General features: G+C 49.5%; 1 protein-coding gene across 2 annotated transcripts in view; it reads right to left on the reverse strand.

The window, feature by feature from the left end:
* Positions 1 to 26,928, reverse strand: part of AGAP3 (ArfGAP with GTPase domain, ankyrin repeat and PH domain 3) — a 134,223-nt gene that overhangs the window by 21,143 nt on the left and 86,152 nt on the right. For both annotated transcript variants that reach the window (XM_062618171.1, XM_062618170.1), the window contains exons 11-12: positions 23,471 to 23,639; positions 565 to 738 (exon numbers count right to left, since the gene is read on the reverse strand). In XM_062618171.1, the coding sequence (XP_062474155.1) occupies positions 565 to 738; positions 23,471 to 23,639 (343 nt within the window). The remainder of the gene's footprint in view (positions 1 to 564; positions 739 to 23,470; positions 23,640 to 26,928) is intronic.

Genomic DNA, 26,928 nt, shown 5'->3' on the forward strand with positions numbered 1-26,928 from the left:
TGATGAATGCAGCACAAAAGCATTTATTTTCCAATTCGGCAAAGTGGCTACGTTGGGAAATGTATGAATTATTTTAATTCACTCAACTGTCCTGAAACATCACAGAGAGCGAGTGAGCGTGGGGGGAGGGGGCGGGCCGTGTTCAGTGTGTGCTCCAGAGCCAGGAATTACTCCTATTCGTTCAACTGCCCCAAAATCTGGGAGCTGGGGGTGCCGACGAGGAGCAGCAATGGGGGAAAGCAATGGTTGCTTCTCGCATGGCGAGCTGACTGGGGCAGAAGGAGAAGAGAGGCCAGAGCAGTACTGCTGTAGAGCAGCATCCCTTGGCTGGAGGGAGGCTCTGTTACTGCGCCCACAGGAGAGCTTCTCCCCCCTGTATGGACACTGCCGCCAGCTGACCCTCACGAAGGTGGACAGTCCCAGCAAGGCCCCAAAGGCTGTGTCTGACACCCGCGAGCAAACTGGGCTCACAGCCACAGGGCAGAGCTCAGGGCTCCCCCATCACTAACACAAACCTCCCCAGGTTGTGCCACTGAGGGGAGCAGGGTCCGAAGCACTACTTACAGGGGTTGGGGCAGCTGCCAGGGATGGCCACAGCCTCATTCCACTGGTCTGCACTGGAGACGGAGTAGGAGCGCTGGTGCATGCCATCCGGCTTCGAGCTGAAACCCACCAGGTTGATGCCGCTGATGGAGCGCTCTGAGTGCAGGGAGGTGCTGCTGGTCGAGTGGGGGGCACCTGCAAGAGAGGCACACATTAAGCATGGACTAACTGCTCCTCTGGAGCATGGTGGAAGAAGGACAAGCTGTCTTCTACATGATGAGACATGGCCCTGCATGAGGACAGGCTCTGGCTCTCCTCTCCCAAGGGATGCCAGCACATCACCCCCCTCAAATGTGCTGAGAAAAAAGCACTGCCCAGCACACAGCACTCCTCAGAGGGACACCCAGCTCGATGGATTTCAGGACAGCACCCTAGGATGCACAGCCAGGCATCCTGGCCCACAGCTTCCACCTCCAGCCAGATTTTGCAGCTGGAGTTTGTGCTCTGCTCATGATTTTCACTACAGCCTCAGGCACCTGGACAAACACAAAACCACCCCATCTCACCTCATCCTCACTCCTTAACCCCTTGTGTGTCTCTAGCAAGAAACACAACCACATTGGAAGCACTATGAGTAAATGGGAAATCACACGAAGGATGACAATCAGGGCAACAGAGGTCTGTAAGGTGGGAACTATGGGTGGAAATGCTTCTTCGCACTAGCTGGGAAACCTCTGGAGCTGAGGCCAGGAGCTTGAACCCCCAAGAAAAAGAGTATTCTGAGGACTTAGAGACTGTCACGGAAGACAAGATCTCTCAGTGATTCAAAATGGGTCAAGTGTTTCTAGATTACAAGAATATCCAAAATTTCCAGAATAGTAAATAGAGCGGTTCTGACAGGGAGCAAAAATCTTGCAGTTCAAGGCTGCAGGCAACCTGTTAAGGAGGATGATGCTGTCCTAGAGGGATTACCCTACACATTCCCTTAGGGCATTCAGTCCAGCCATGGTGGAATGAATGCTCTGGGAGCTTGGGGGTAAGAAAGAAAAGGGTCTTTTTCCCTACTCTGAAGCTCCCTCCCTCCGCCACCTCAGGTGCAGATCCTGAGCTGGGACTCTCACAGCAGCCCCTGTGGCCACGGAAGAGCGCAGGACCCCCTGAACAGCTCCAGCCACAGCGTGCCAGGCTGATGAGACATGGACACAGCCCTGCCAGAGCCAACCACCCCATCATCACACAAGGAACCAGGCTAAGAGAAACCAAGCAACTTGTTTCATGGGACTGCCATGTAAGTGGGATCTTTCACAGAGGCAGGCTGGAGAGCAGATGGACACTTCCAGGAGCAGGCCCCCAGTTGATCTGCTACAGTCAGGACATCTCAGCTGACTGCATGTTCACTGTGTAAGACCAGCCTCATTTTGCTCTTGCAGAATCCCAGCATGGCTGGGGCTGGAAGGGAGGTCTGGAGGTCACCCTGCCCAATCCCTGCCACACAGAGCCAGTTGCCACAACTGTGTCTGGACAGTGTTTTAGTTTCTCCAGTGAAGGAGATCGCACAACCTTGCTGGGCAACCCGTTCCAGTGCTCAGCAGCCCTTCACTAAGAGTAGAGCCCCATAAAATCCCATGTGAAGCCTCAGAATCTGTACATAAATGTAAGTTTCTGTCCCTGCTGTTTCCATGAAAACCTAAGAAATGTGATTCGAATGTTACTGGTGCCTGAGTGCTGCCTGAGGCTGCAGAGTGCCTGAAATGACTGCTCAAAAAGCCCAAATCTCCCCCTACAGAAGGTGGATTCAAGGTGTGTGCTGAACAGAGGGGCGATTTGGGCCATCATCCCTGTACCTCGCATGCCTGCCGTCCACGAGCACTTTCCATTCAATGTCAGCATGGCAGGTGCCTCCCATCCTCCTCTTCATGTACCCACCCTGGACCAAAAACCCTTTCACAGAATCACAGAATCCCTTCTCTGCTGCACGGTGCTGAGACTCTCTGTCAGCCCTGCCTGCAGATCCTGCCTGCCGTGGCAGTGCCAACACAGAGCTTGCAGGGCTGTTGGTGCCCTGCCCCTGCAAGCTGCTGGGGCCCCTGCCCGTGGGGCAGGAGCAGCAGAGGCGCTGGCTTGCCTGCCTCCAGCCCGGCTGCTGCACGTTCCCCCTCCCTCTCCTTGTTCAGCGCCACAGAAACACGTGTAAAACCATGACACTGACTTTGCCTCTAATTAGCCCTTAATTTACAAGACACACTCGGAAGGGTAATTAGCTGGCGCTCCGCTCCTGACTGCTGCATCCATCTCCTCTTGCCTTCTCATGGGAGGGAGCCTGCTGCCACTGGAGCAGGGACAACGCAGCTCTCCTGGGGCTGGGAAGATATGGGTCCTGGGGATCATGCTGCTGGGACAAGACAGGATGGGATGGGACGGGCCGCAAGCCAGGCTGCACACACAGCACATGTCTATCACCACAGCCATGCAGGAGACAGAGGCAAATAGCAGGAGTGTAGAGTGCCTGCAGGAAGCAAAGGGGAAAGCCCTGATGAGGGCCAGGGAGCCCAGATTTGCCCTTGCACCTCCGTGCCAGCCATACTGGGCACATGCCCTTCCATTGCTTCTCCAAGGAGCAGTCTGAGCTGCCACAAAGTGCCCCAGCCCTCACCAGAGGCAGGGACATGCAACCTGCCAAGGCTCCCTCCAAACCTGCCCCCAGCAACAACCTCCTTGGTTTTGTGGCATGTACAGGAGGTGAGGCTGGGCAGCAGGAACTGCTGGTGGCAGGAAAGGAAGGCTGCTGCGGTCAGGCTCATAAAGCAGCAACCCCAGCACCTCCAGAGCCTGCTCTGCAACCCTGCTCGGCTTTGGCAGTGGCTGCTGCAGAAGCACACTGTGCTGTGGTGGCCACAGCTGTGCTGTGACCTGAGCCAGGCCTGCAGGACACCAGTGTGTGCAGAAAAAGATGTCCTTGGGAAAGCCACTGATGTGCCCGGAGCCTGCTCTGACCACCCAACCCTGCACCAGTACCCAGCACAAGTATCCCAAACCTGACACCTGCCTTGCCAGCAGTACATGCCATGAAGAAGTGGTGCCAGCTTGAATCTCTCATTTTGTAATGAAACAGTGCTGCTAAGACTTCCAGAACAGCTTCTATCAGCCTCTGCAGTGTCTCCAGGAGCTCCCTGCATTTCACACCAGCTGCCTGGAATCACTCAGCGGCACAGAAATGTCCTCACAGCCCAGCCACTCCCTTGTCCCAGGGATCTGCAAGGTGGTCCCAACAAGGCTGGAGCTCTCAGGAACTGCCCTTTTGCTGGACATGTTCCCTTTATATTAGGCAAGCAAAGCGAAAGGTGAATAAAAGGCTACATGTAAAATACTGCTTCTCTGAGCCAAAGCCTTCAGGATCTGAACTCTCCCTGACCCTGCCTATAGTCCCTCAGGCAAAGCTCTCCCAATCACTATTTCCTCAAAATCCCCCCAAAAGAGATTCCTATAGCCATGTTAGTGTGTCCCCACCAGTATGCAAAGCTTCGTGATGCCTTTTTTAAGTAAAGCCTAACTGATAACATAGCAGCAAATGGAAAATGACCTAAAAACAGAATGTCATTTTGAAAAGTGAGCTAACAAAACCACAATAATATTTATTTAGCACAAAATGCAAAGGCAGGTACCCTGGAACTAATGGGCGTGATTCAGAAAATCCTGGGAACGCACGTACTGCTTTCCATGGGATTTGGATTGCACCCCAATGACAATAACGCCTCCACTAGACTGGGGCTTCTAACTGGGACCACCAGAGGAGGAGGAATGCTACAAGTATTGCCTTTTCACAGCACTACTGAAATGCACCACCAATGAGGCTGGAAAGCCAAACGGGATCCCCCATGTACTAGATGACGTATGTGTTGTGTTACACTTCCTGCACAAATCTGGTGTGATACCTCACCTAGAGCTTCATGCACGACCTACCACCCTGAAACAAACTAATTTAAGGTGGAATGGGTACAGAAAACAAAGGTGACATCCCATTCCTACTAATCCTGCTAGCCCACCTGCCCACGTCCTACAGCTGGCAGTCCTGAATTCCTGCAGACTGCCAGCAGTAGCACCACGAGTGCATGGACATGCAACGTCAGTCGCATACTATCTTAACATGAGCAATACAGAAATACATACATTCCTGACAAGTTCACTGAGGAAAGGACTTGTTCTTTGTCTTCCTTGAACACACAATAACCTGACCAGCACTGAAGAAACCAAGTGACACATCAGCTCTACCTCCTACCACAAGCATCCAACACCCACTCTGAACAAGCTCCTGGTGAAGCCACATGTGTCCTTGATGCACATGTCCTGAGTGCCGAATGTCTGCACTCGGACATGGATATGGCAGAGAGACTTTCTTCTTCCCGGACATGGAAGACAGACTGCTTCAGTGGCACAGATGGATGCTCTCTGTGCACTGACAGCCAAAACACATACCAGTGATTATGGTCCTGGGCTAATCTCTGCTGTGTTTGATGCTGTCAGCCCAGGAACACTGCAATTTCAACATGATAAAGGGGACTGGCTCCCAAAGGCTCATCCTCCCTTGGCCAATGGACATAGCAGACTGTAACACAATAAAAATCCCCTGGGTTTCATGGCCAAGGTTGGGTCTTTTCTCTAAAGTGTCAAGCCTTGCTCTGGTGCTGAAAAGAGCTGCTGCCACCTCGCTAGAGACTGCTAGCCATATGGCATGAGATGGTGACGGAGGTAACCCCAGGATGGGGTGACAACACCCTGGCATGAAGCAAACCCTATTTTCTCTTGTCCTGCAGTCAGCCAATAGCACACTGCAGATTAATGCTATTCACTATCTGCCAAACCACATCCCAGAGAGTCATCAGTTACCACTACCCATTAACCAAAACTTTAACGTACATGTTGCCAACCAATCATCATTTACTCCAAAGTCACAGTTACTGCAAGCCACCTTAGTGTACTCTGTTGGTGTTGGCAGCCAGAGCATGTCTCAAAGCCTCCCTGAAAGCTGCATGTGTGGGGCAGCCATGGCTGCTCTGGACCTCAGCACACTGCTCCTGGGCTGCGCAGCACGGGCTGGACGGGTACCCACCTCCAGCTGGTGGGAAACTCCCCCGTTCCGAGTAACCAGCTGGTTCTTGAGGGGAGGTGAGAGCCAGTGAGCCTGGTTAAACTGACTGCCTGTGAAATCCCCGCTGGTAAAGACATAATTCACCCCTCTCCATCAATGGGCGGTCAGCTGCCATGTACGCAGGAATGCAGCTGCCCTGGGAGCACCCTGACGCTGCCTTTCCCAGAGCTGCCCTCACTCCCAGAGCAGGTCCAGAGCCAGAAGAGTCTCTGTCAGGTTGGTTTTCTGAATGAAGCACTGCATTCTGCTTTGCTGGACATAGTTGGTTCCTTCCTCTTGAACAATTCCCACCAGTACAGAGGCCAAAAAATGTAGGCTAGCTCTTACCAACCAGAAGCACCAGGATGCAGACACATCATGTGAAAGACATCAACTTTCAAGTTCTCCTTGGGATATGGTAACAATGCCGACCACCTACAAAGCCCCACAAGCATGGCAGGATATGTTCTGGGATGACAGATGTCCTTCCCAGCTCTGCCAACAGTGAATGTCTGTGTGAAATCATGGATCCAAACCACAGGCAACTGAGGTTTCCCAGCCCTGTTTCTTAGCAAGGCCATGAGGATCTGCCAGCTTGCACACAGTGGGAGCCATTGCCTTTCACTGGGCCTCACAGATGCTCTGACACAGGGGAATCTTCCTCCTTTCTTAGCACTGCATTTGGAGAGCATGTTTTTGGACATATGCGCATGGTAAGTGACTATTTAACACCCTGGCTCCTACCAAAGCTAATCTGTGGTGGGTACAAACCACCAAGAGAAACAGCTCTGCATAGTCCAGACATCTCCAGGAGGACCGAAAATGAAGCTGCCTGCAGCACGATCGAAAGGGCTGACCATGACATGGTTAACATTTTGTACTTCCATCTCCCAACCAAAACTCAGGGGCACGGGAGATAAGGCAAGGCATCTCAAGCTGACACACCAGACTCACCTCTCATTTAGATGGTGGCTGACTCCACATACTGAGTTAGCAGGACTCCAGCAGACCAGAGAAGCCTGTGAACAGGAGATGGCCAACCCCCTAAATCCTCAGGCACCGAGAGCATGCCGACACCCCAGGAACCACAGGCAGCCAGAGATGCTCAGTCCTCCTAAGCCTGAGCTCTACCCAACCCACATACCCATGCAGAGCCTACCATGGAGCACACCATGCCCACTCACCCTGCAGCTCCACTGCAAAGGAAGGGTGGCTGGAGTTCTGTGGGGAAGAGGCAAATCCGCCAGGAGAGCAGGCAATTGCACATCTGGACATGGATTCAAAGCAGCCAGAAGGACCCCCTGATTGTCTGATCTTTTTTGTACAGCCTAAGATTATACCATAGGTCTTCCACTAATTTACTCCTGTTTGAACCACAACATCCCTTTTAGAAATCTTCTAAACTTGATTAGAATATTGTCAGTGACAGAGAAATCACAGCAACTCCTGATAAGTAGTTCCAGTGGTTAATTACTCTCACCGTTGAAATTTGCACCTTATTTCTAGTCTGAATTGTCTCGATTCTGCTACCCGTCACTGGATCTGGGTGTATTTTTATCTGATAAAGAGTTCTCTATTACCAGTTTTTTGTTCCTATATAGGTACTTGCAGATGGTGTTGAAATAATCTCTCACCCTTTCCCCAATAAACTAAACAAATTGAGCTCCTTGAATCTTTCACTACAAGGTGCATTTTGTAAGCATTTCACTGTTTTCACAGCTATTCTCCGAGTCCTATCCAGTCTACCAGTTTCATTTTCACACTGGGGACAGGTAAAATCCATGAACTTCAGGCCTCCAGAAGTCCTCCCCATCCCAAAACTGACAGTCACCATCAAAACGTCAGAAAGACCTTGACCACATCTTCTAGAATTCCTGAATTAAGTAATTCAGACTTGCTGATTCAAACACGTCTAAATCTCCTACCTGCTGTTTAATATGCTTCCTAATTACAGTTAGAATATGAAGAATTCATCATTCTGTGATAAGATGCATCATCTTACCTCTTCCCAGACAACAAACAGAAGTGTTCACTGAACACTTATCTTCTTTTTTTCTTTATTAACCATTCCACTATTTCCATACCGCAATGAACAAATGCTCGGTTTAGGATTCATTAGTTCCTAATAAACTTGGAAAAAAATACCCTTTTAACTGCCTTTAACTCTGTTTGCTACCTTTTCTGTATCCCCTTGTGCAACCACGTTAATGTAGGCTCCTAAAACTAGCCAAGAGGGGGGAAGGTGAGCTGGGAAACGAGCTTCAGATACTAAATCCATCACTTTCACTTTCATGTTATGTCGAGTCTTCATGGAACATGTAAAAGTTGAGGATTAGGAATTTAGTAAGATACATGAACAGTGACTATTCTCATGATTCACAGGCAGAAAATGCTGTGGACAAGGCAGCCACTTCAGCAGAAGTTCACTGAGTACAGGGCACAAGACCAGCATATAGTTAAGATACACTGAGTGGTGGTGAATGAGACCCTGCTGCATTTCCACACTGCACTGCTGAGACCAGAACAGAACAAAGCACCAGGGAGGACACAGGAGCTGCTTGGAGCTCAACATCTCGATCTGTGTTGGAGGAGGAACAGAGATGCAGGATTTGTCTTTTTTTCAAGTGAAACAGCTATGAGAGAGAAGAAAAGAGAGGGTTCCCTCTAGGAGAAAGGCAGCAGAGATGACCAACTGAGAAGTCCACAAACTAAGAAGCTTCCAGATGTGGCATCTTCCCATCAGCTGAGGAACTGATGTCCCTATGGAGAACGCTAGTGGATGTACCCAGCAGCTGTGGTGTGCTGGCATTCTTACCTCATTGGTGACCTCATTTTCAAGTTCTTAACAGCATAATTTGCCAAATGTATTTAACTTCTTCCCTGAATGTGACTGGTACTAATCATGGTCTGGGGAAGCTGGGCAGGCACAAGCTGCACGACTGCTCCACAAGCAATGAACACAGAGAAAGCGGTGAAACAAACCCTTTGTGCAGCTGTAACCAGAGCAAGTCTGGGAACGTCAGGAGCTGGAATGCTTCCCACAAAGCCAAAAGGGTCACTTTGAGGGCTGCTCATAATTAATCACTCACGGCGGATGTTAGTCTGTGGAGCTCTGGCAAAGGGCTAAATGGCAGAGAGAGCCTCTACCCGTGGTTCCAGCTGGCCATGCAGGACCACACCGGTGTTATCAACTACCTACCTACTGCAGCTTCCAACTTCTGCTCAATACTTATCCATTACTTTATTTGTTGCTGTTATTTCTACTGCTTTCTACATACACACAGATACATGGATATAAAAAACACATCAGCATAATACAGCTGGCTCCCCTTCACTTTCTTTTGTTCCTGTGCATTCTTCACTATCTAGATTGAGAAAAAGCGAATTGCTTACGTCTCCTCTTAACCCAGATTAATACATTTTTAAGAAGTGCAACCTTCCTTTTGATTTCAACTTTCTGGTATTCAGTAAGATGCTCTTTAAAAACTCCTAATTATGCTTCACTTCTTTTTTTTTTTTTTTAAGTTCTTTCTCCCAGATGATCTGGTGCATAATTGCTTTCAGCTTTGTTAAATTGGCTTGGATATATATTTTTGCGTGCGTGTGTCTGTGCATGTGTGTGCTTAATATGCTTTATTTCTGATTTGAATTTTATTCTGCCTGAACACCAGTACAATGAAGTCAAGGTTACTTTTGCCCAAGCCACTACTAAAGTTCAGTTCCATGATTCAATCTCCTCATCTGCTTCAGATGAGGGTACCTATGGCACTCTCCATGGGGCTGCACTGCTGCTTTGAACCAGCCTAATTCAGGAAGCCTCAGGAAGCTTCACTGTCACTTGGCTAAGTCCTTCAGTGACTACCACCACAATACCGTAATTTACTCTCCAACATGTTGCAATGAAACACTCTGAAACTGTTTCGGAGATGCACAAAACAAACTGCTAGGAATGAGCAGTGGGGTGCAGATGAAGGAAAGAATCCTTGCTCTGTATCTCACTCCTGGTCTGTTAATATGGCCAGAGGTGTCACTTAAGAGTCTCGGCAGAAACCTGGAATCATAAGCTGCAAAAAATGTACAAATAATACTGCCTAAAATACAAACCAGAGAAGACAATATGATACTGAAGAGTCCAAAAGAGATCACCAAGGTGGCACTGGGAGACAGATTGCCCAAGAAAGCTGTGAATGCTCCATCCCTTGGCAGTGTTCAAGGCCAGGATGGACAGCGCCTTGGGCAATGTGGTCTAGTGTGAAGGGGGTTGGAACTAGATGATCTTCAGGTCCTTTCCAACCCAAACAAGGTTGCACCAATACAAATTACTATTTGCATTTACAGCCAGAAACAGGAAGCCAAGTCTGATACAAAACTGCAGGAAGGAATGAAGTAGACCCAGAACTTTCTGGGTTTGCTGCACAAGCGCGCGCCTGGACAAGTATTGCAGTGACTGATGAAAACCCAGCATTTGCACACAGCTCACAAATGGTAGCAATTGAAAAGGCCATCCAGCTTACGCTAGAATTGTATTATACTGTCTTACCTAACTTCTGTTTCTACAGCTACTCACTCAAAGCATGTTTTATACAGCCCTGCTTGCTTTGCCCACAGAGACTGCCTGACACACAGCAACACAACTACCCAGTGTGCAACAATACCAAGTGAGACCATGGATGAGTCAGGGGCTCTCCACAGGACCCTAGGAAGGGACAGAGCTCATAACAGAATGACTCTACCCCTTGCCTGTTAACAATGGGCTTTTATACCTTCGTCTGGGGCACCTGACTGTCCAGCAACAGAATGAAGACACCAGCCACCGACCCCATGCACCTCTAGTGTAGACCAGAGGGCAGGAAGGGGAACTCAAACCAGGAGTGGCAGCCTGCACTTCAGAAGGGATAGGCTGGCAGGAAGACTGGGTGACAGCAGAATGGCCACGAGTTTGTTGCCTGTAAGAAGTTGTTCCCCTGCCCTTCCCTCTCTTGCAGCACGAGCGTGGTCTGTATGTAAGCGAAAGCACAGTTTTTTGGAAAAGGTCCTCAGTCCACCCCAGGGGAACACCAGCTACCCTGTCACCCCAGTCTGCCTTGGCAATGTGGGGCAAGTTATTTACACTGAAATTTTCACAGGTGGCTACTAATTACACCCTCTTCATTTTTCCAGGTGCCCTGTGCAAGACACCCAGAGCCAGATGTTCAGAAATACAGGATGCTTATAACTACAACTGCAGCCCATGGGTCTGGCTTGCTGCCCCTGTGCGATGAAGCTGCGTGCCCATCTGGCTTCTCTCAGCACTTCCATCGTCCCTGCGCTGGGCTCTGATCATCACAGCATTCTCTCTGCCTTGCTCTTTTCCTCTGTTCCTCTCCTCCTCACTTTCTCTGAGGCCTTTTTTCCCTGTTCAGCCTGCAAAGCACAGCTCCTTTAGTGTTCTAGCAAGTAATAAGTATATCAAGTCCCAGTAATTATCTCTAATTAGGGTTAGTGATTATGCTGTTGGGTCGGAGAAAATCAATCTCTGGTTTCCCATCAGGGAGGGCAGAGAGAGTTGTGATGGGGAGGGGAGGAAGCACTGGCAGCTCCCTCCCATGCTCCAACTGCTCCCCGCCTGCACTGCCAACAGCACTGCTGGTTCCGAGGGTCAGGACCTCCATCTGGCGAGATGGGTTTGAGCGATGGTGACTATGGCACAGCCTTGCTCCTTCACTGGTCTGGATAAGGGGGTGGACAGCCCACCCCAGGGATTCAGAGCAAAGCCAGGGCTGTTACGGCACTGCTGGGCTCAGCATGGCTGGATGCTCTCACCACAACTCACAGCCACTTCCACAGAACAGGGCTGCACCTACATGTGCTTCTCACAGGGACACTGGGACTCACACCCTGTGTCTAGAGCCAGGATGCAGTGGGGGGTGCTGGAGCTGCAGAGACTGGGCTCTCCAGAAGGGCAGTGTTGGGCATGGACCTAAGAAGGTCCTACATCTCCATCAGGCAATGGAGCAGAGACCTGAGAAGGTCCTACATCTCTTGTCAGGGGATGGCAGCTCACCTAAGCCATGCTCTGCTGTCTGAGCGAAGATCAAGGTCACAGGTTCAAGCTGTACCCCAGCATGCTTACCCTTCATACTCCTGGAGAACATGACTGCTGACCATACGTGAGTCACGCCATGGCCATGGTCTGAAGTGTGACAGGTAGAAGGGCTGGATATGCTGGAAGATGCTGTGGATGAGAGTGAAAACCAAAGAGGAATAGCCAGAGCAGTCTGTCACAGACCAGAGAAACTGCCTTTTGAGAAAACTCCCAATAAAAGCATGTCCATAATGCCCAACGTACAAATCTAGTGAGCTCAGTGCTCACACCTCCCAAGCAGCAAGGCCCTGGGTGTGGACATACAAAGCAGAAGGATGGGTGAGCAGCCCTCTAAAAGACGGGAAAAAATAGAATAGGTTCTGGACAGAAAACTCTGGCAACTGGCAGGTCAAAAGGGAGAATGATTTCTCCCTTTTGGCCTGCCAGATGTCTGGCAAAGCAAGTCAGCAAGAAGAAGAGCAGGTCTGAAGCAAGAAGGTGCTGCCCTTCTCCCCATGCTTGTACAGAAGCCTGGTCACTTGCCAGGAGCCAAAACCTCATTTTCATGGCTGGGCAATGGCTCCTAGGAATGGTGGGAGCAGGCAGCTCTTCTCCCAGGCACAATTTCTGGCTCAGTGACTCCATAGAGGAGACACGCTCTGACAAGGGGAGCATGAGGCCCTTCTGGAAACCAAGCAATAGACGAAGAAGCTACTTAACATGCTCAAGATAGTTGGGTCATCAACTCTCTCAGAACGGTAGCATCTTTGTAAACATCTGCAGAGTCACCAGTAAAGCTGGAGAATGATACAACAGGTTTTCTGTATGACTGAACAGGCTATCAGTACTTTCACATAATAGCTTAAATACAGAGAAAATAGTCTTTGGATGCAATGGGGACGGGCTCTGGAGGAATGTGCACTGGTGGGCAAGGAGCTGCTATGGACCGTGTACAGACTGAACTGAATTCAAGTTGCTTCTTGCTGCTCTGCCTCACAGATACCCCCACATCCCTTCTGTCTTGGCTGGTGCAAACACAGCCTAATTTGCACAACTCAGTAACAACTATGCATATTCAAATAGAGTCCAGGAGATCTCAGCTGGGCAGCTCAGTGTGCCTTTCCACTTTGCAACCAACACATCAGCAGTTCCAGCTGATGGGCCACAGCATGCCCCAGTTCAGACCCGCAGCACTGCCATACACCTTTGCTGCTCCAGAGAAACCTCAAAACACCTCAGTGTATCTGACTTCATCCCCAGTAGAAAGCACTTCCTTGCTCCCACAAGGGCAGACTCATTCTGGAAAAATCATTCCGCTGCCTACCTACAGGCTAGAGTGACTCAGCTGGCCATCTAAAAGGAGATGAAACTGTGGTAAAACCTAAGGATGCAACATGTTGCAATACTGTAAATACCACTGCTACCGTGACATGGCATGTCCCAATAACACACTGTGACAGCACGTCTCTGATGGAGACAGACCGAGAGAGCTGGGCATGCAGAAGGCTCCAGGGAGACCTTAAAGCAGCTTCCAGTGCCTAAAGGGACCACAGGAAAGCTGGAGAGGGGCTTTTGACAAGGGCAGGTAGGAACAGGACAAGGGGGAATGGCTTTAAACTGACAGAGGGGAGATTGAGATGAGGTTTGAGGAAGAAGTTCTTCCCTGTGAGGTTGGTGAGGCCCTGGCACAGGTTGCCTGGAGAAGCTGTGGCTGCCCCATCCCTGGCAGTGCTCAAGGCCAGGCCAGGCCAGGGGCTTGGAGCAACCTGGTCTAGTGGAAGGTGTCCCTGCCCCTGGCAGAGGGGTGGAACTGGATGAGCTTTAAGGCTCCTTCTGACCCAAGCCAGTCTGTGGTCCTATGATTTGCTGCCCACGTGAAGGACAGTGGGCTGGAGATGAACCGGCAGACTGGGCAGACAAGTACCTGAGGATAACAGGGATGATGATGATGAGTGAGGTTGTTTGTTATATTCGAGACCTCTGAAAGATCTCTTGCAGGATCAAGGTGCCCAAAAGAACAATGCAGAAGGCAGCAGGAAAAGCAGGGGCAGCCCAAGGCTAAGAAGCTGAGTATTTCCTCTGAGAACATGGGATCTAATCTGTACACTGCTGCAAAATTCCCAGAACTACTGTTCAAGTCACTTATATCGACACTTGTCAAAACCAGTCACTAATAATGTGTTCCTCCTGTTCCAAGTGCCCAGGTGGAGACCCTGAGGACTGATAAACAGGAACTCACTGCTCACAGCTACGCTTTAAAGGGCTAAAAAAGGGCTAGGTTCTTAGCAATTCTTAGGCTCTAAACTGGGGGCTTATAGTGAGCAGATGCTTTTCCCAGTTTCGCTTCAGTCCCTTTGCTTCAGTTTTTCTTCTATAGAAAGAACTAATAATAGTGAGAGAACAAAGTTACAATGCTTGGACATATGAAATCCATCCTAACTGTAGCATATGCCTCACAAATAAAAACCTCAAGCTGATCCAGTATATCTTGGTCCTTCAGGCTTCTGCCCACCACAAGAACTAGGCACCAAGGTTTGCTGGAACTGTCCTACCTCATGTCATTCCTTCAAGTTTCCAATGCACTTCTCTCTCCCGTGAAGTCCTGACAATTTCTAGCTTCTACTCAGTGCAAATCCTTGAATGCAGTGGCTCTCCACCCTTACATTTGGATTCATCTTCCTACTTCAGGCAGCCAGATAAACATTCGTAAGATGTTACCATATGAATGTTATCATGAATTTATAATATTTATAATATACATATGAATTTGCAGTATTTTATACATGATTCATGATGTAAAATATTAATTACAGATAAATTTTACTAAATCTCTGCTCTATGCTTCATCTTCAGACTACAAACAACCCTTTAACATAATATTGGGAAGAAGAAAGGTCCCCAGCTGACAAGCACCACAGACCCTCACCCTCTTCCTTTCAGCTTCAGCATCCCCATGTCAGAGTTCCAGTCCCTTGGCTGAACAGTAACTAACATTGAACTCTTCCAGTCAGAAGAGCAAAGTGAAAGCACTGAAATACAAAGCATAAGCTGCCCCTTTGCATAAGCAAGGAGACTGTGCTGTAGCACGCCTGGATGGAGGGAAGTAGTCTATCCACATCTGATACTGAAACAGCTGTGGTGGGTACTGCACCAACCATGGTCCTGAGCAGATCCACTGGCGGATGGGGCAGGTCTGGAAAGACTGCTCTGCCTCTCTTTATGCTAACTAGTTCACAGGCACCAAAACAAAGAGAGCAGTGCTACAGGACTCCTGCCTCAGGGTGGCAAATACTGAAAACGAAGAGACGCAGTGATAGATTTTGAGAGAAAGTCCTATGCTCCATAAGGGACAGACCAGCCACAGGACAATGAGCAAATCATGGGGGTAGCAAGCTCGTTTTGAAGACCACAATCTGACCAGCCTGAAAACCGTGTGAGCACAACATGTACACTGGGGCGTCCTTGGTGTTCCTAGGAACCTGCCATGGCAGGGTGAGATGTGCTGCTTCTGCACCCATGGGCTATTTGTAGAGTAGGGAAGGCAACTTTGTTCCAGAAGCAAGAGCTGAGCTCTTCTTCCCCAGTACCCAAATACCCACCCTTCATAGGGGATTAATAACCCTGCTCTGACCTGAAAGTATGTTGTGCAGCTACAACCAAGAGAAAGGCACAAGATGATCCTACCAGCCTCATCTCTGCCATGACCTGCGCCACCCTGCTCTCTGCTGCCTCTTCTTCCCTCAATGTCATTGTCCCCCATGGTGAGCAGCGGTATGCCAGGGAAACAGGTTTTCCCTTTTCTTTGTTAATTCTTCCCTCATTACATTTGAAATTCCACAATCAGTGTGCACTGTAATTGTCGAATTTGATGCTAATGATTAATGAATTAAACATGGATCCATCAATTAGTCCTCGGAGAATAATTCTGCATAAAGCAGCGGATAATGTAATTACAGTAACAAAGATAATGAGATGTTAACATCGACGGAGCCCGACGTGACATGATCACAGCAGGCTCAGCAACCCCGGCCTGGGGGAGCCAATCCCTCACTCTGCAGAGGCAGAGCATCGGGGGGCAGCGCACACGCACCAGGCCCAGTGGAAGGGGGGCCCCGCTGCCACCATGCTCCCTCAGCACCAGCAGCCAGGCAGGCACTGGCAATGGCAAGGTGCTCCCCTCCTGCCTGCCTTTGCAAACATGCTCCTGGTCTACCTGCTCTGGAAGCAAGGATGGGGCGTGCTGCTAAGCATCAGCATGAACCTGGCAAAAATCCTGCAGCTGCTTGGAACCCCAGCCCCATCTCCAGCCCTGGCTGTGCTCCCAGGCGCTTTGTTGAGTGACTGAGACCAGACAGGCTCCCCCATCACCCCATATGGCACAACAGCCAAGAGTAGAGGCAAGCGACCCATGCACAGTGCATCAAGGGCTCCTCTGCAAGTGCCTGAGGAGCCTGCCTGGCTGGCTCCAGCCAGTGGAGCTGTGAATCAATGTAAGCACTCAGAACATGGGAACATGTTTCCCACAGAATCTGTGGCTGCCCCATCCCTGGCAGTGTTCAAGGCCAGGCAGGACAGGGCTTGGAGCAACCTGGTTCAGTGGAAGGTGCCCCTGCCCATGGCAGGGAGTTGGAACTGGATGAGCTTTAAGGTCCCTTCCAACCCAAACCACTCCAGGACTCTATGATGATTCTAACTCTGCTAGGAGACAGCTGGACCCTTGTCACTTCATTGAAGTAACAGCACCAGCCAAGACACTGTACCCCAATTGGTGCCTCCACCACCACAAACTTAAGAAAATGCCCTGCCTTGGCTACAGAGCAATCCTGCAACAGTGCTCACACACTGCCTGCCCTGACACACGTGAGACCATGCAGACTGTTCCGCAGGGCAAAGGCAACCAACCAGCATCAGCCCTTTCCAGCTCTTCCCTCACGTAAAAGGCTCCCGTGCTTAAGCTCACACCCCTGAACTGAAACCAACCCACCTTGTTCTGTTTGGCCACCTCTACACAAGGGACACTGGTGCAATCTTCACTTTCCCACACCTCTTAGCAGTAAATCCCATGGGAGACACATGGTCGGTGGTGAGCTGGAGAGCCCCTGCAGAGACAGGCAGAGCTTCCTCCTAACCTCCTCCCCTAGTACCATGCTCTGGCTCTCCCTTGCTTTGTTTGCTCTAGTCCTCATCTCCAAGCCACCTAGCCTGGCTGCCTGTGCAATGCTGGGCAAAACATCTCACTTGGGACTGCTGCATTGGCTCAGCATTTCTGGCTGAGGTGGAGCATCTGCACTGCTTCTGCCTGCTAGAGCAGCCAGCCTTCTGCTGCCAGTAACTGTGCCTCCATGTAGCTGCTTGCAACCACGACAACCTCAGCAATCTGCTGATTTTTCCTTACACTTCACCTTCTCAATTGAAGACAGGTTTTCCAGTGTTCAGCTGCTCAGCTTCCTCTCACACTGCTCAGCTGCAATGCAGTGTCAAGGAATAGACACGTACGCTGTGTGCGTGGCCATGGAGGTACGTGCACAGGCACCACAGACCACATTTTCATATAATATGCTTAATGCCTTTTTCTCCTGTGTTGACTGCTTTGAAGTAGGTTCCTGCAAACCTCTGCAAGGCCAGAACTCGGGGCTACAGCAGTGCTGAGACCAGTCTCTCCTGCTGACACTGTCTTCATATTTTTCTTGTGCTACCATCTGTCCTCCCCCACTAAAAAAAATCCTTTTCATCCGGTCTGCACTTTGAATAAGAGTTGCCCTCATTCTTTAAACCAGAAACACACACTGAATGAGATGCAGATGGGACAAAAAAGCAGAAAGGGTGAGCCTGATGAATTACAGCAAAAACACATCTGAGGATCCCTGAAGAAGAGTGCAAGAGAAGCAACATTCCTGTGGGAAGAGGATGTGCAAGGATCTGAAGCGGACACCTGAACCAGCCCTGCTACTTGGGCAGTGAATATGCGCCACCAGAGTCCATGCTCCCAGCATCCTTAGGCTCTGGCAGCAAGATATGCACATCATCAGCTGCTGAGAGGTGCTCGAGTCACCTCCAGAAGTTAAATGCCTAAAGCTGACCTGGGGCAGTACTGGGCACCATCTGCTCCAGCTGCAGTTGACAGATGCTGCCCATGCTCAGCATGCCCAACCTCTGGCCCAGTCCTGCTCCACTCCAGAAACCCAAAATAACACAGGTGTTTCCATCATCGGATCACAGCCAGCACTGTCTCACCTGACCAGGGATTTGGTAACTGCTAAGAACTCCTCAGCTTTCTCCAAAGGCCAGTACCCACCTGTGCTCTTCCTTTGAGACACTGGGAGTCTTCACAGTTCCCACTGCTTGTGGAGAACTTCTATTCATGGTTTCAAAAAAGGCCTTTAGCAAGTATCACTGTCCTTTTAGGACACACCTGACCCAGTGACCCAGACACAGGGATGCTCTGACCAACCTAGGTCCTTTCGGTGGCCTCATTTCTACTTTGGTGCCTTTGCTACTCAAAGCAGTTCTCAGACTTTTTATATGAAGACTAACACTTTCCAAATCATAAGAAGTGTTTACTCTCTTTATATCCATGTACCACTTCGACCTTTAGCATATTCTTAGCCTTCATGCACACCAGTCACAATATATTCTCATCTAAGCAATGAGATAATTTGTTCAGGTGTGCTCATGAAGGCAAGCTGTCCCCCCCTCCTCCTTGCGGCTTTCCAGGCATCAGTGTTACCTCCCCCTTCTTTCCTGCATGTCTTCCAGGATAAGATCATTCACCTTCCTGATGTAGGATGCTTGGCCCAAAGAAGTCTTCTGCTCATGACTATGGAAGGTGGACCACCTACAACCCCCCACCCCAGGCAAAGGAGAGATGGCTTGACAGAAAATGAGTTCATTGCTGTCCCTGACCACATACATACCACTAAAGGGTTTCCTTTTACAGTGAAACACAAGAGCCAGCAGGACCCCTGCTTAAAAACCTGTGTCAGTGTGGGGTACCAAGTGGGACAGCATAATGCACTGGGGTGAGCTCCTCTCTTGGCTTGCTGTGCCAGACCTGGGGCTGCGGCGTTTGCATAAAGCAGCCCCAGTGCTGCTCCCCCATGGAAAGCTCAGCCGGAAGCAGCGGCCTGCCCACCCCAAGAGGTCTCTCTGTGTCTTGGGTTCAGCAGTAGCAGTCATCTTTTTCCTTCTTAGTATCTGGTGCAGTGCTGCGTTTTTGACTTTCAGCCTGGGAACAGCGCTGATAACACCGATGTTTTTAGCTGTTGCTCGGTAATGTTTACTCTGACCAAGGACTTTCTGATTCTCATGCTCTGCCAGGGAGGAGGGGAAGCCGGGAGGAAGCAGAGACAGGGCACCTGACCCAAACTAGCCAAAGAGGTATTCCATACCACAGCACAGCATGCCCAGGATGTAGAACCGGGAGCAGTTACCCGGAAGGGCTAGAGCACTGCTCGGTCAGGCTGGGTATCAGTCAGCGGGTGGTGAGCGGTTGTATTCTCTTCCCTTGTTATTTCCCTTATCACTATTATTATTGGTGGCAGCAGCAGTGGTTTGTGTTATACCTTAGTTAATGGACTGTTCTTACCTCAACCCATGGGAGTACATTCTTTCGATTCTCCTCCCCATTCCTCCGGGAGCAGAGGGGGGAGGAAGTGGGGAGTGAGTGAGCAGCTGCGTGGCTCTGAGTTACCAGCTGGGTTTAAACCAAGACACTCTGGAGACATGCATGCTACCACCACCACCTCTCAGCCCTGAGACCCCTGGCATAACCAAGCTTTTGCCTATAATTGGTAGCTCTCCCCAAAAGCTGCACCCAAGCTGTGTGCTGGCCTGCACTGCTCCTTAGGGTGCTGCCCAGGAGAGTCCTTGCTGTAAGCCAGAACCACGCCAGGAACACCCAACAGCTCGGTAGCCAGCATGGCTGAACCATAATGTCAGAGGATCAAGTGATTCAATGGCAGTCTGTGGCAAGGCTCCAAAAAAAACCAAGGGGACAAGAAGGTGGCAGGAAAGTGTCATGGAAATGTTTGGGCAGACAAGAGATGCTTCTAGAAGGCATATCCAAAATGCTCTTGGATGAGCTCCCCTTGGCTGGCACTTCACAGGAGTCCTCTTTGTCTCCCAGGATGTAACTGGGGAGATGATAAGCATGACACGCAAAAGAAAATCCTGCATGGAGACGTGGATGAAGAACATGCTGTTGCATGGAGGTCCAGGCATGCAACTAACACAACTGGCAAAGGGGATACGAGCCAGGCACCTGCACTTTAGGATTTCCTGATGTTGGAGGGCTTGATTTAGGGCTCAGACATACATGTTGTACTAACGCTGGTTATTTGCATTTAGTTACCTCTAAACCTGTTAACAGAACATTTGCTTGAGTTTAGCGACTCTTCTGTCTCTGGATAGTCTCTTTACCAGTAAAACTGCATACAAGAATAAAAGCAAGGAGGACATTACAGCTGGAAAGTGAGGAAAAAAAATATCACAGAAAAGCACAGACCATTCCGCCAGGAGCTCTTGACAGCCCAGGAAGAGATTTAGGTGCTCCAGAGCTTTCAGTAACCAACTTCCAAAACTTTGATCAAATCCCAATATATTTTCCAAGGGATAAAGGGGAAAAAAAAAAGTTTCTGATTCAGGACAAACTCCTGCTTCCAGGAGCACCATCTCTGCACCAAATGTCTGAAGATATACACCTCTTGGAGACAAGTTTTTAATACTGGTAAGACGAATACAGAATCCCAGTGCGGCTGAGGCTGCAAGGGAGCTCTGGAGGTCACCTTGTACAACCCCCCTGCTCAAGCAGGGCCACCTGGAGCCAACTACCCTGGATTCTGTCTGGTTATTTTTTGATTACCTCTGAGAAGGGAGACTGCAAAACCTCCCTGGGCACGTACAACATCGCATTTGCACGTATGTTGCACAAAGAGCAAGCCTTAGGTGGACATAAGGCAGCTGCAAAGGCTGACAACATTCTGTTCCTCTGACAACAGGGTTTACAACGGGAACACATGCAACCTAAAATAAAGCCAACCCTGACTAGATTAAGTTTGCCTTCTTCAATGGTTTAAATACCATCATCCATTGAGCTCAGAATCCCACACATTTTCACAAGTACCAGCTCTTTCTCCATTCTTGCTTTACTTAGCTTCAAGTTGTACTGTCTATGCCTACTTTGGAAGTTATTTTGAGTCACCACCAAAGTGGCACATATAAGTATTTTACCCACACAGGGCAGTGTGAGGTACTTTATCCTTTCTTTCTCCTGTTCCCCTTTATCTACTACTTTTATTGCCCCTGAGTAAGGACTGCACATGTAGTGGACTTCAATTAGCACACTCACTTACCCTGGCAGAGCTCAGGTCACAAAGAAACCATGGACCACTTACTTTGAACTCTAAACACAGGCCATTTGGTTTTACCTAGGTACTCCTGGTGTAAGACAGCAAATCATTCAGGTCTCCAAAGCTCAAGACCTCTAAAGATTAACCTGTGCACTGGCAGAGAACTGCAAATTTGGAGGTGCCCTCTCTCTAGATGCCCAAAGTATGGATTAAATGAGAGATGCTCAATAGACTCCTGTTACAGTCCTATCTCTAGCCCCAAAGGCAGCAAAATTGTGAAGTCCCTCGTAATTTGAAGCAGGGCAGATTCTTAACCAACCCCTAACCCAGTACTCTGCATTACACAGGGATATGAGCAAGTCATCTCAGAGGACCTTTATCATGTCAGTGCACTTACTGTGGTGACTGCATTGTCAGCTACAGTAAGTCTTGGAGACATCACAGGGAGTTGAAAAATCCCTCAGAAAACATCTTACCATTTGTGTAGCAGGAGTAAAAACCTTTCTGACCAATGCAGACAACCACCCAAAGCCAAGACATAAAATCTGATTAAGGCTGCTGTCTTAATGCTGAGCCCCGTGCTGATGCATGTGCTCTGGGTAGTGCTGTTCTGCTCAGGGGCCCAGAGAGAAGCCAGTGACCAGGGAATCTCAAATTCACATATCTCTACATGCAAAAAGACTATTGTATCCATCCAGGTTGATCCCTGCACATATGCATGCAGCAACAGACACGTGAGCTGGATGAAAGCATATCTTTTAGAAAGATAACTAATCTCATTTTAAGGGCTTCAAGCAGGGCTAAGTCCACTAGCTCTCCAGATAAACTATTCCAACATTTAATTACCCTCCCTGCTAGGAAACTACATCTCATCTCAAGTTTAAACTGCTCTAACTTCAGCCTCCACACACTGAGTTTCCTCAGGCTTTGCCAACCAGACTGAAAGGCCTCGCAGAGTGCTCACTTCTAGATGCGGGTTTTCCTAGCAGCAGTGATCAGTAATCAAGTCACATATCAATCTGCTCTCATGAGCCCAACAGGACTGAGATGACTGTTGAAAGCAGGATACAGGGTTATGTGATCATTTGGTTTGACATCAGCATAAGCTTTTCCGTGGTTTGTCTTTGAATTCATCCTACAGCTCCGATAACCTGAGTAGGAGCTCAGACAAAGCACCCTAGAAATGCAAGCCTGAGAAGTGCCTCTGTGCTGAGACAGGAATCGTTATCATGCTCAGGCATGCTGAAGGTGTACAGTGGGGTGAAGACGTAAGTGTACAGTGGAGAGCCACTGCAGAAACCAGGCAGAGCTGCACATCCTTGGTCCACAAAGACTAACTGACTGGCAGTTATCTGTCTGCAGACTAATTCTGACTCTAAGGAACAGAAGTTCGGGTTCAGAAGGACTCTTTATGTTAGCATGCTGCATTCCCTGTGTCGTGTGTGATAATGCAGACCTCAGCCAGCTCCTGGCATTCACTCCAGCTGCACCCATCTCATGAGTCCTCAGCTCCAGAAAGCTGTGAAGCACAGTGCTGACAACACCCAGACCACAGGACACAACCGTGTTGCAGGGCAGCACAAAACAGAAACCAGGATCTGGATCACTCTCAGTGGCACTTCTGTTAGCAGCAGCATTAGCAGCACTCCTTTGTTATCCCAAAGAGTGGAGAGGTACCATACCCTGCTATACTAGACTGCTGCCAACAGTTGGCTGGAAAGAACACGTGTGGAAAGTGCTCATCCTGCCAAAGATACCAGCCCAGAGGACAAAATAAAGGCATTTCTATGCCCTGGGAAACTTGGGCAGGAAAGCTCGAAGTTCAACAGCTCCCCATGGTGTGGTAACTCCTGCAGCAGAAGAAGCAGTAAGCAGTGTGGCATGAACTCCGTGAGAAACCAGAGAGCTTCCCAACCTCACCTCCTCTCAACACTCTGTGCCAGCTGCACCTCTTCAGTGTGTAAGCGGAAGAATAATTACTAAACAAGTCCCTCACCATTACTATTTCTCCAGGGGAAAGGGAGGACAAAAGGAGGGGGAGACACAAAAAAAGGAAAGAAACACAAGAGAACTTGCCAGAGATCAAGACATCCCTGGTTGAGATTTCCTTTGTTTTGGGAAGCAACAGCTTCCCCGTATACTTGTAAAACTCATCAGACTCAACTTTCCTCTCAGGAAATTCACACCACTAGTTAAAGCCCTTCCACCCTTTCTTCTGTCCTGGACACTAACTAGCATAAAATCCCATTAGGAGCTTACCTGAGACCTGTACAGAAGTGCCAACAACACCCACCAAAGAGATGAAAGCGAGAAACTTCAGAACAACTTCTGTTTGCAGCAAGGCAAGGCACTGCTGATGAACCAGAGGGAAGGACGGTCACCACCTCTTACCTGTGCCTCCTGTGAGCTGAGTGCTGCTCCTCTCCTTCGCAAGCCCATTGGCTTTGGGGCTGGCACTGGGCACTGCTGCCGTTGTTGCCCTGGGTAGCCGCTTGCCCGGTACCTTCACTGTAGTTCTCAGCAGATCGATTTCCTTCCCGTGGACGTTCTGCATGTAATCCTACAGCAGAGAGGCAGAATGGTTTGAGATCAGCTCAGCCCTGGCCCAGCACGCTCAGCTCCCCTCTCATCCACATAATCAAAACTAAACCCCAGATCCATTCACCCACATGGTAACTGGTTACCAGACAGATGGTCAGCCAGCAATTTGGGAGCTCATTGCAGTGCTGGTTTCTCTTGCACTATACTGAAGTCTCATGTCAGGTGGCCGAGAGGTGGAAGACCCTACAACTTCCCCAGTGTCCACAGCCAGCTGTTTTCTGACAACATGGATACAAAGCCTTGACTCCAACCTGCCTTCTTCCCATGACTAGCTGGTGCCTTACAACTGGCTCCGGAGAAGTGCCAGGTCTCACTTTCAGTGCCCAGAACTAGTCAGCTTTGATATGAGTAATGGCAGGATGTTGCCATGGGCAGTCAGATGCCATGACAAGCCCATTTGTGAAAGCCTGGCTGGGAATCAGAGATTAGATGGAGCAAAAGAGCACGAAGGCGGCAGGCAGTTCTTCTTCCCTGTCATCTATTGTCTTTTTAATCATAGCACTCAGCTGTAACAGCTAATAATATAATAAAGGACAGTGTAAGTAATGGGGTACCTGGAAATTCCCTCTCGGGTCAAAGCAAGGGTAATTCAAGCCCAAAACAACACAACTCAGGAAAACTCCCTCGTACATTTACCTGCATAGCTTTACATTATTCAAAACCTGGTGCTTCCCCTTTCTTCTGGTAGGCTATTACTCAGCCAAAATCTCCACGTGCAGACTGTTAATGTCATTCTGCCCTGTCTCCTAATAGCATCCCCTCTTTTGATCAAAGTAAGGCTGCAGACCTCTAGCCTCTCCTGAGAGCTGTGTCCTTTCCCATATCTTCACCCCATCTCTGTTCTTCAGGGCACTGCAGCTCTCCCCTAACCCTCTCTGATGTGGCTGGCTCTTCCTTGGGCCAGAAGGGGAAGACCCAAGCAACGTGATTTCCAGAGAGACGCACAGAGGGGAACTTTCCTGCCCTGCTCTTGGGCAGACCTCTAGGGAGCAGAGACTGAAAGCTGTGCTAAGATTCTGGGAGGAATCATGATATGGGTGCATCTTCCCCTGGCTCTCTGTGCTATGGATGTGCACTGCAATTGGAAGCTAAGTGGCAGCAACAGTCCAGGGTGAGACTGCAGCTGCTGCGGGGAGGCTTGGGTCTGCTCCAGTTCACAAGGAGGTCACCAAAAAGATTAACTCAGAGCTGGTCCCCATCTGCTTCGAGATCCAAAGACATAAGGACATGAACAAGGACCAGTTTAAGAGCAACCATTCTCCCAGTCCCTGGCTCCAAGAAGCAGGTGAATGGGGGCTGTAGTAGGGGCAGTGTTCTGTGGTCTCGGATGACTACTACCTGCAGGGTTCACAAACTCGCAGCAGCACCTCAACCCCTGGGTTTGAACTCTTCTCTTTCCACAGAACCCAGTGCAGGCATCCAGTCCTCACAGCACACCCAAGAGACGGGGCAGTGTGGCAGCACACCCTTCTGTGCCTCCAACTTCTGTGTGACTTGACCTCAAATAACACACACACACACACGCACACACACACACATTCCCTTTGGTGCCCCAGGGAATTCCTACATAACCAGCCCGACCAAACATTGCTCCAAGCTGTCCCTGGTTGGGTGGGAGCCTGGTGGCACCCCTGGGCAGGGAATCTCAGAGGGGCTGGAGGATTTTCCCTAACTCAGCACAATTGCTGCGGTAGCCGCCTGCCTGCCGGAGAGAGCGGTCACCAGCGCACTGCTTTTATTACATGCTATAAAACAGCAATTTCTTCCCAAGCCTCCTTGCTAATTACCCAGCCAGTTCTCTCATTTCATTTTATTACTGGAATTAACAACGAGTTCAAAGCGTGGAAAGCTATTAAGATGTGTGATTAAGCCACATTCAATTAGTTTCTACAAACAATTTAATTGATGTTGCAGATAGAATTAACAGAAGGTGATTGTGTGAATGGCTCCACTGGCTGCAAAATGGGAGATGCTTTCTCTCTAGCTCTGCGCAGCACAGCACAGCCTGGCCAGTGAAGCTGGGTTGAACCACATAACGCCTTCCTCACGAGCAGAAGCATTTACTCTCCAAGGCTTTGGGAAAGTGATAGGAAACCACACTGGTCTCTTCATAAAACTTGTTCTTTTCGTTTCACTAAAGACACCCACAGAAAGGTAAGAAAAATAAACAAGGAAAGCTCTGCTGAACCCAGGGATCAGGCCCCCGAGCACTCCTACTCCAACTCCAGGCATCCTGAAACTGCTGGCTGTTCAGAGAGGAGGCAGAGGAGGCACCTCAGGTCCCTGTAGGACCCAAGTGAAGGTCCAGGCTGGCAGTCAAGGCAGATACACACTTCCACCAGGAAATCCACCACACTTGATTTCAGGGCTGGACCCAGCTCATTCAAGGCCAGGCTGGATGGGGCTTTGAGCAACCTGGTCTAGTGGAAGGTGTCCCCACCCATGGCAGGGAGTTGGAACTGATGAGCTTTAAGGTCCCTTCCAACCCAAACCATTCTATGATTCACTGGAGTGCTCTATGCCAACCTGTGACTGCAAACTCACAGTTTAAGACTGACTCCCAGTGAGGAAACTTCGAAGTGGGGCTGGAGGTGCTAAGATACAGATCCAGAAACAGGTCAAGTGATAAACACCCAAAAGCAGATGAAGAGCCCTGCCAGAAAGCTGGTAAAATCAGAACTATGACCCAGTCAGAGCTACACAGTAATCTTCATCCAGTGGGGAACAGACACATCTGGGGCAGATATGTCTACTGGAGGAAAAGGAAGAAAGGCAAGGCTATTGATCCCTGCAGTACCTACACTCATCTCAAGAGTGTCAAAACAGAGATGCAAAAGGAGAGAAGCCTAGGCAGGAACTGCCCTGAATCATGCCAAGGAAAAGCCACTGTGAACATAAAACCAGCAAAAAGTACTCTGGGGCTTGACCACCCTGTCAGGGGCTGTGAAAGCCCCTCTTCCTGCAGTGCTCAGCAATTCCCCCAGATAAACCTCTGCTGCACCAGAATTCTGCCATCCCCCAAACACGTGGCAGTACAGGCTCACTCTGAGTGAGGCAGGGGAGAAGTTGGGACTTCACATCTCAAGGAAGGAATTTCAGGATGCCAAGAGTCTCCTTGACAGAGGATCTGCACACTGTGCTTGCCAGCAGTTACCTCACCACATGCCTGCTGCCCTGAGAGCTGCCGCCATGAATGGAAGTGACAAAGCATGTACCCTTCCACAGCAGCACAGGTTTCATTAGTTCAA

Source organism: Pezoporus occidentalis, unplaced genomic scaffold (genome assembly GCF_034315485.1).
Source record: "Pezoporus occidentalis ecotype Australia unplaced genomic scaffold, CSIRO_AGI_Poc_V1 ctg2, whole genome shotgun sequence".
NCBI lineage: Eukaryota > Metazoa > Chordata > Aves > Psittaciformes > Psittacidae > Pezoporus > Pezoporus occidentalis.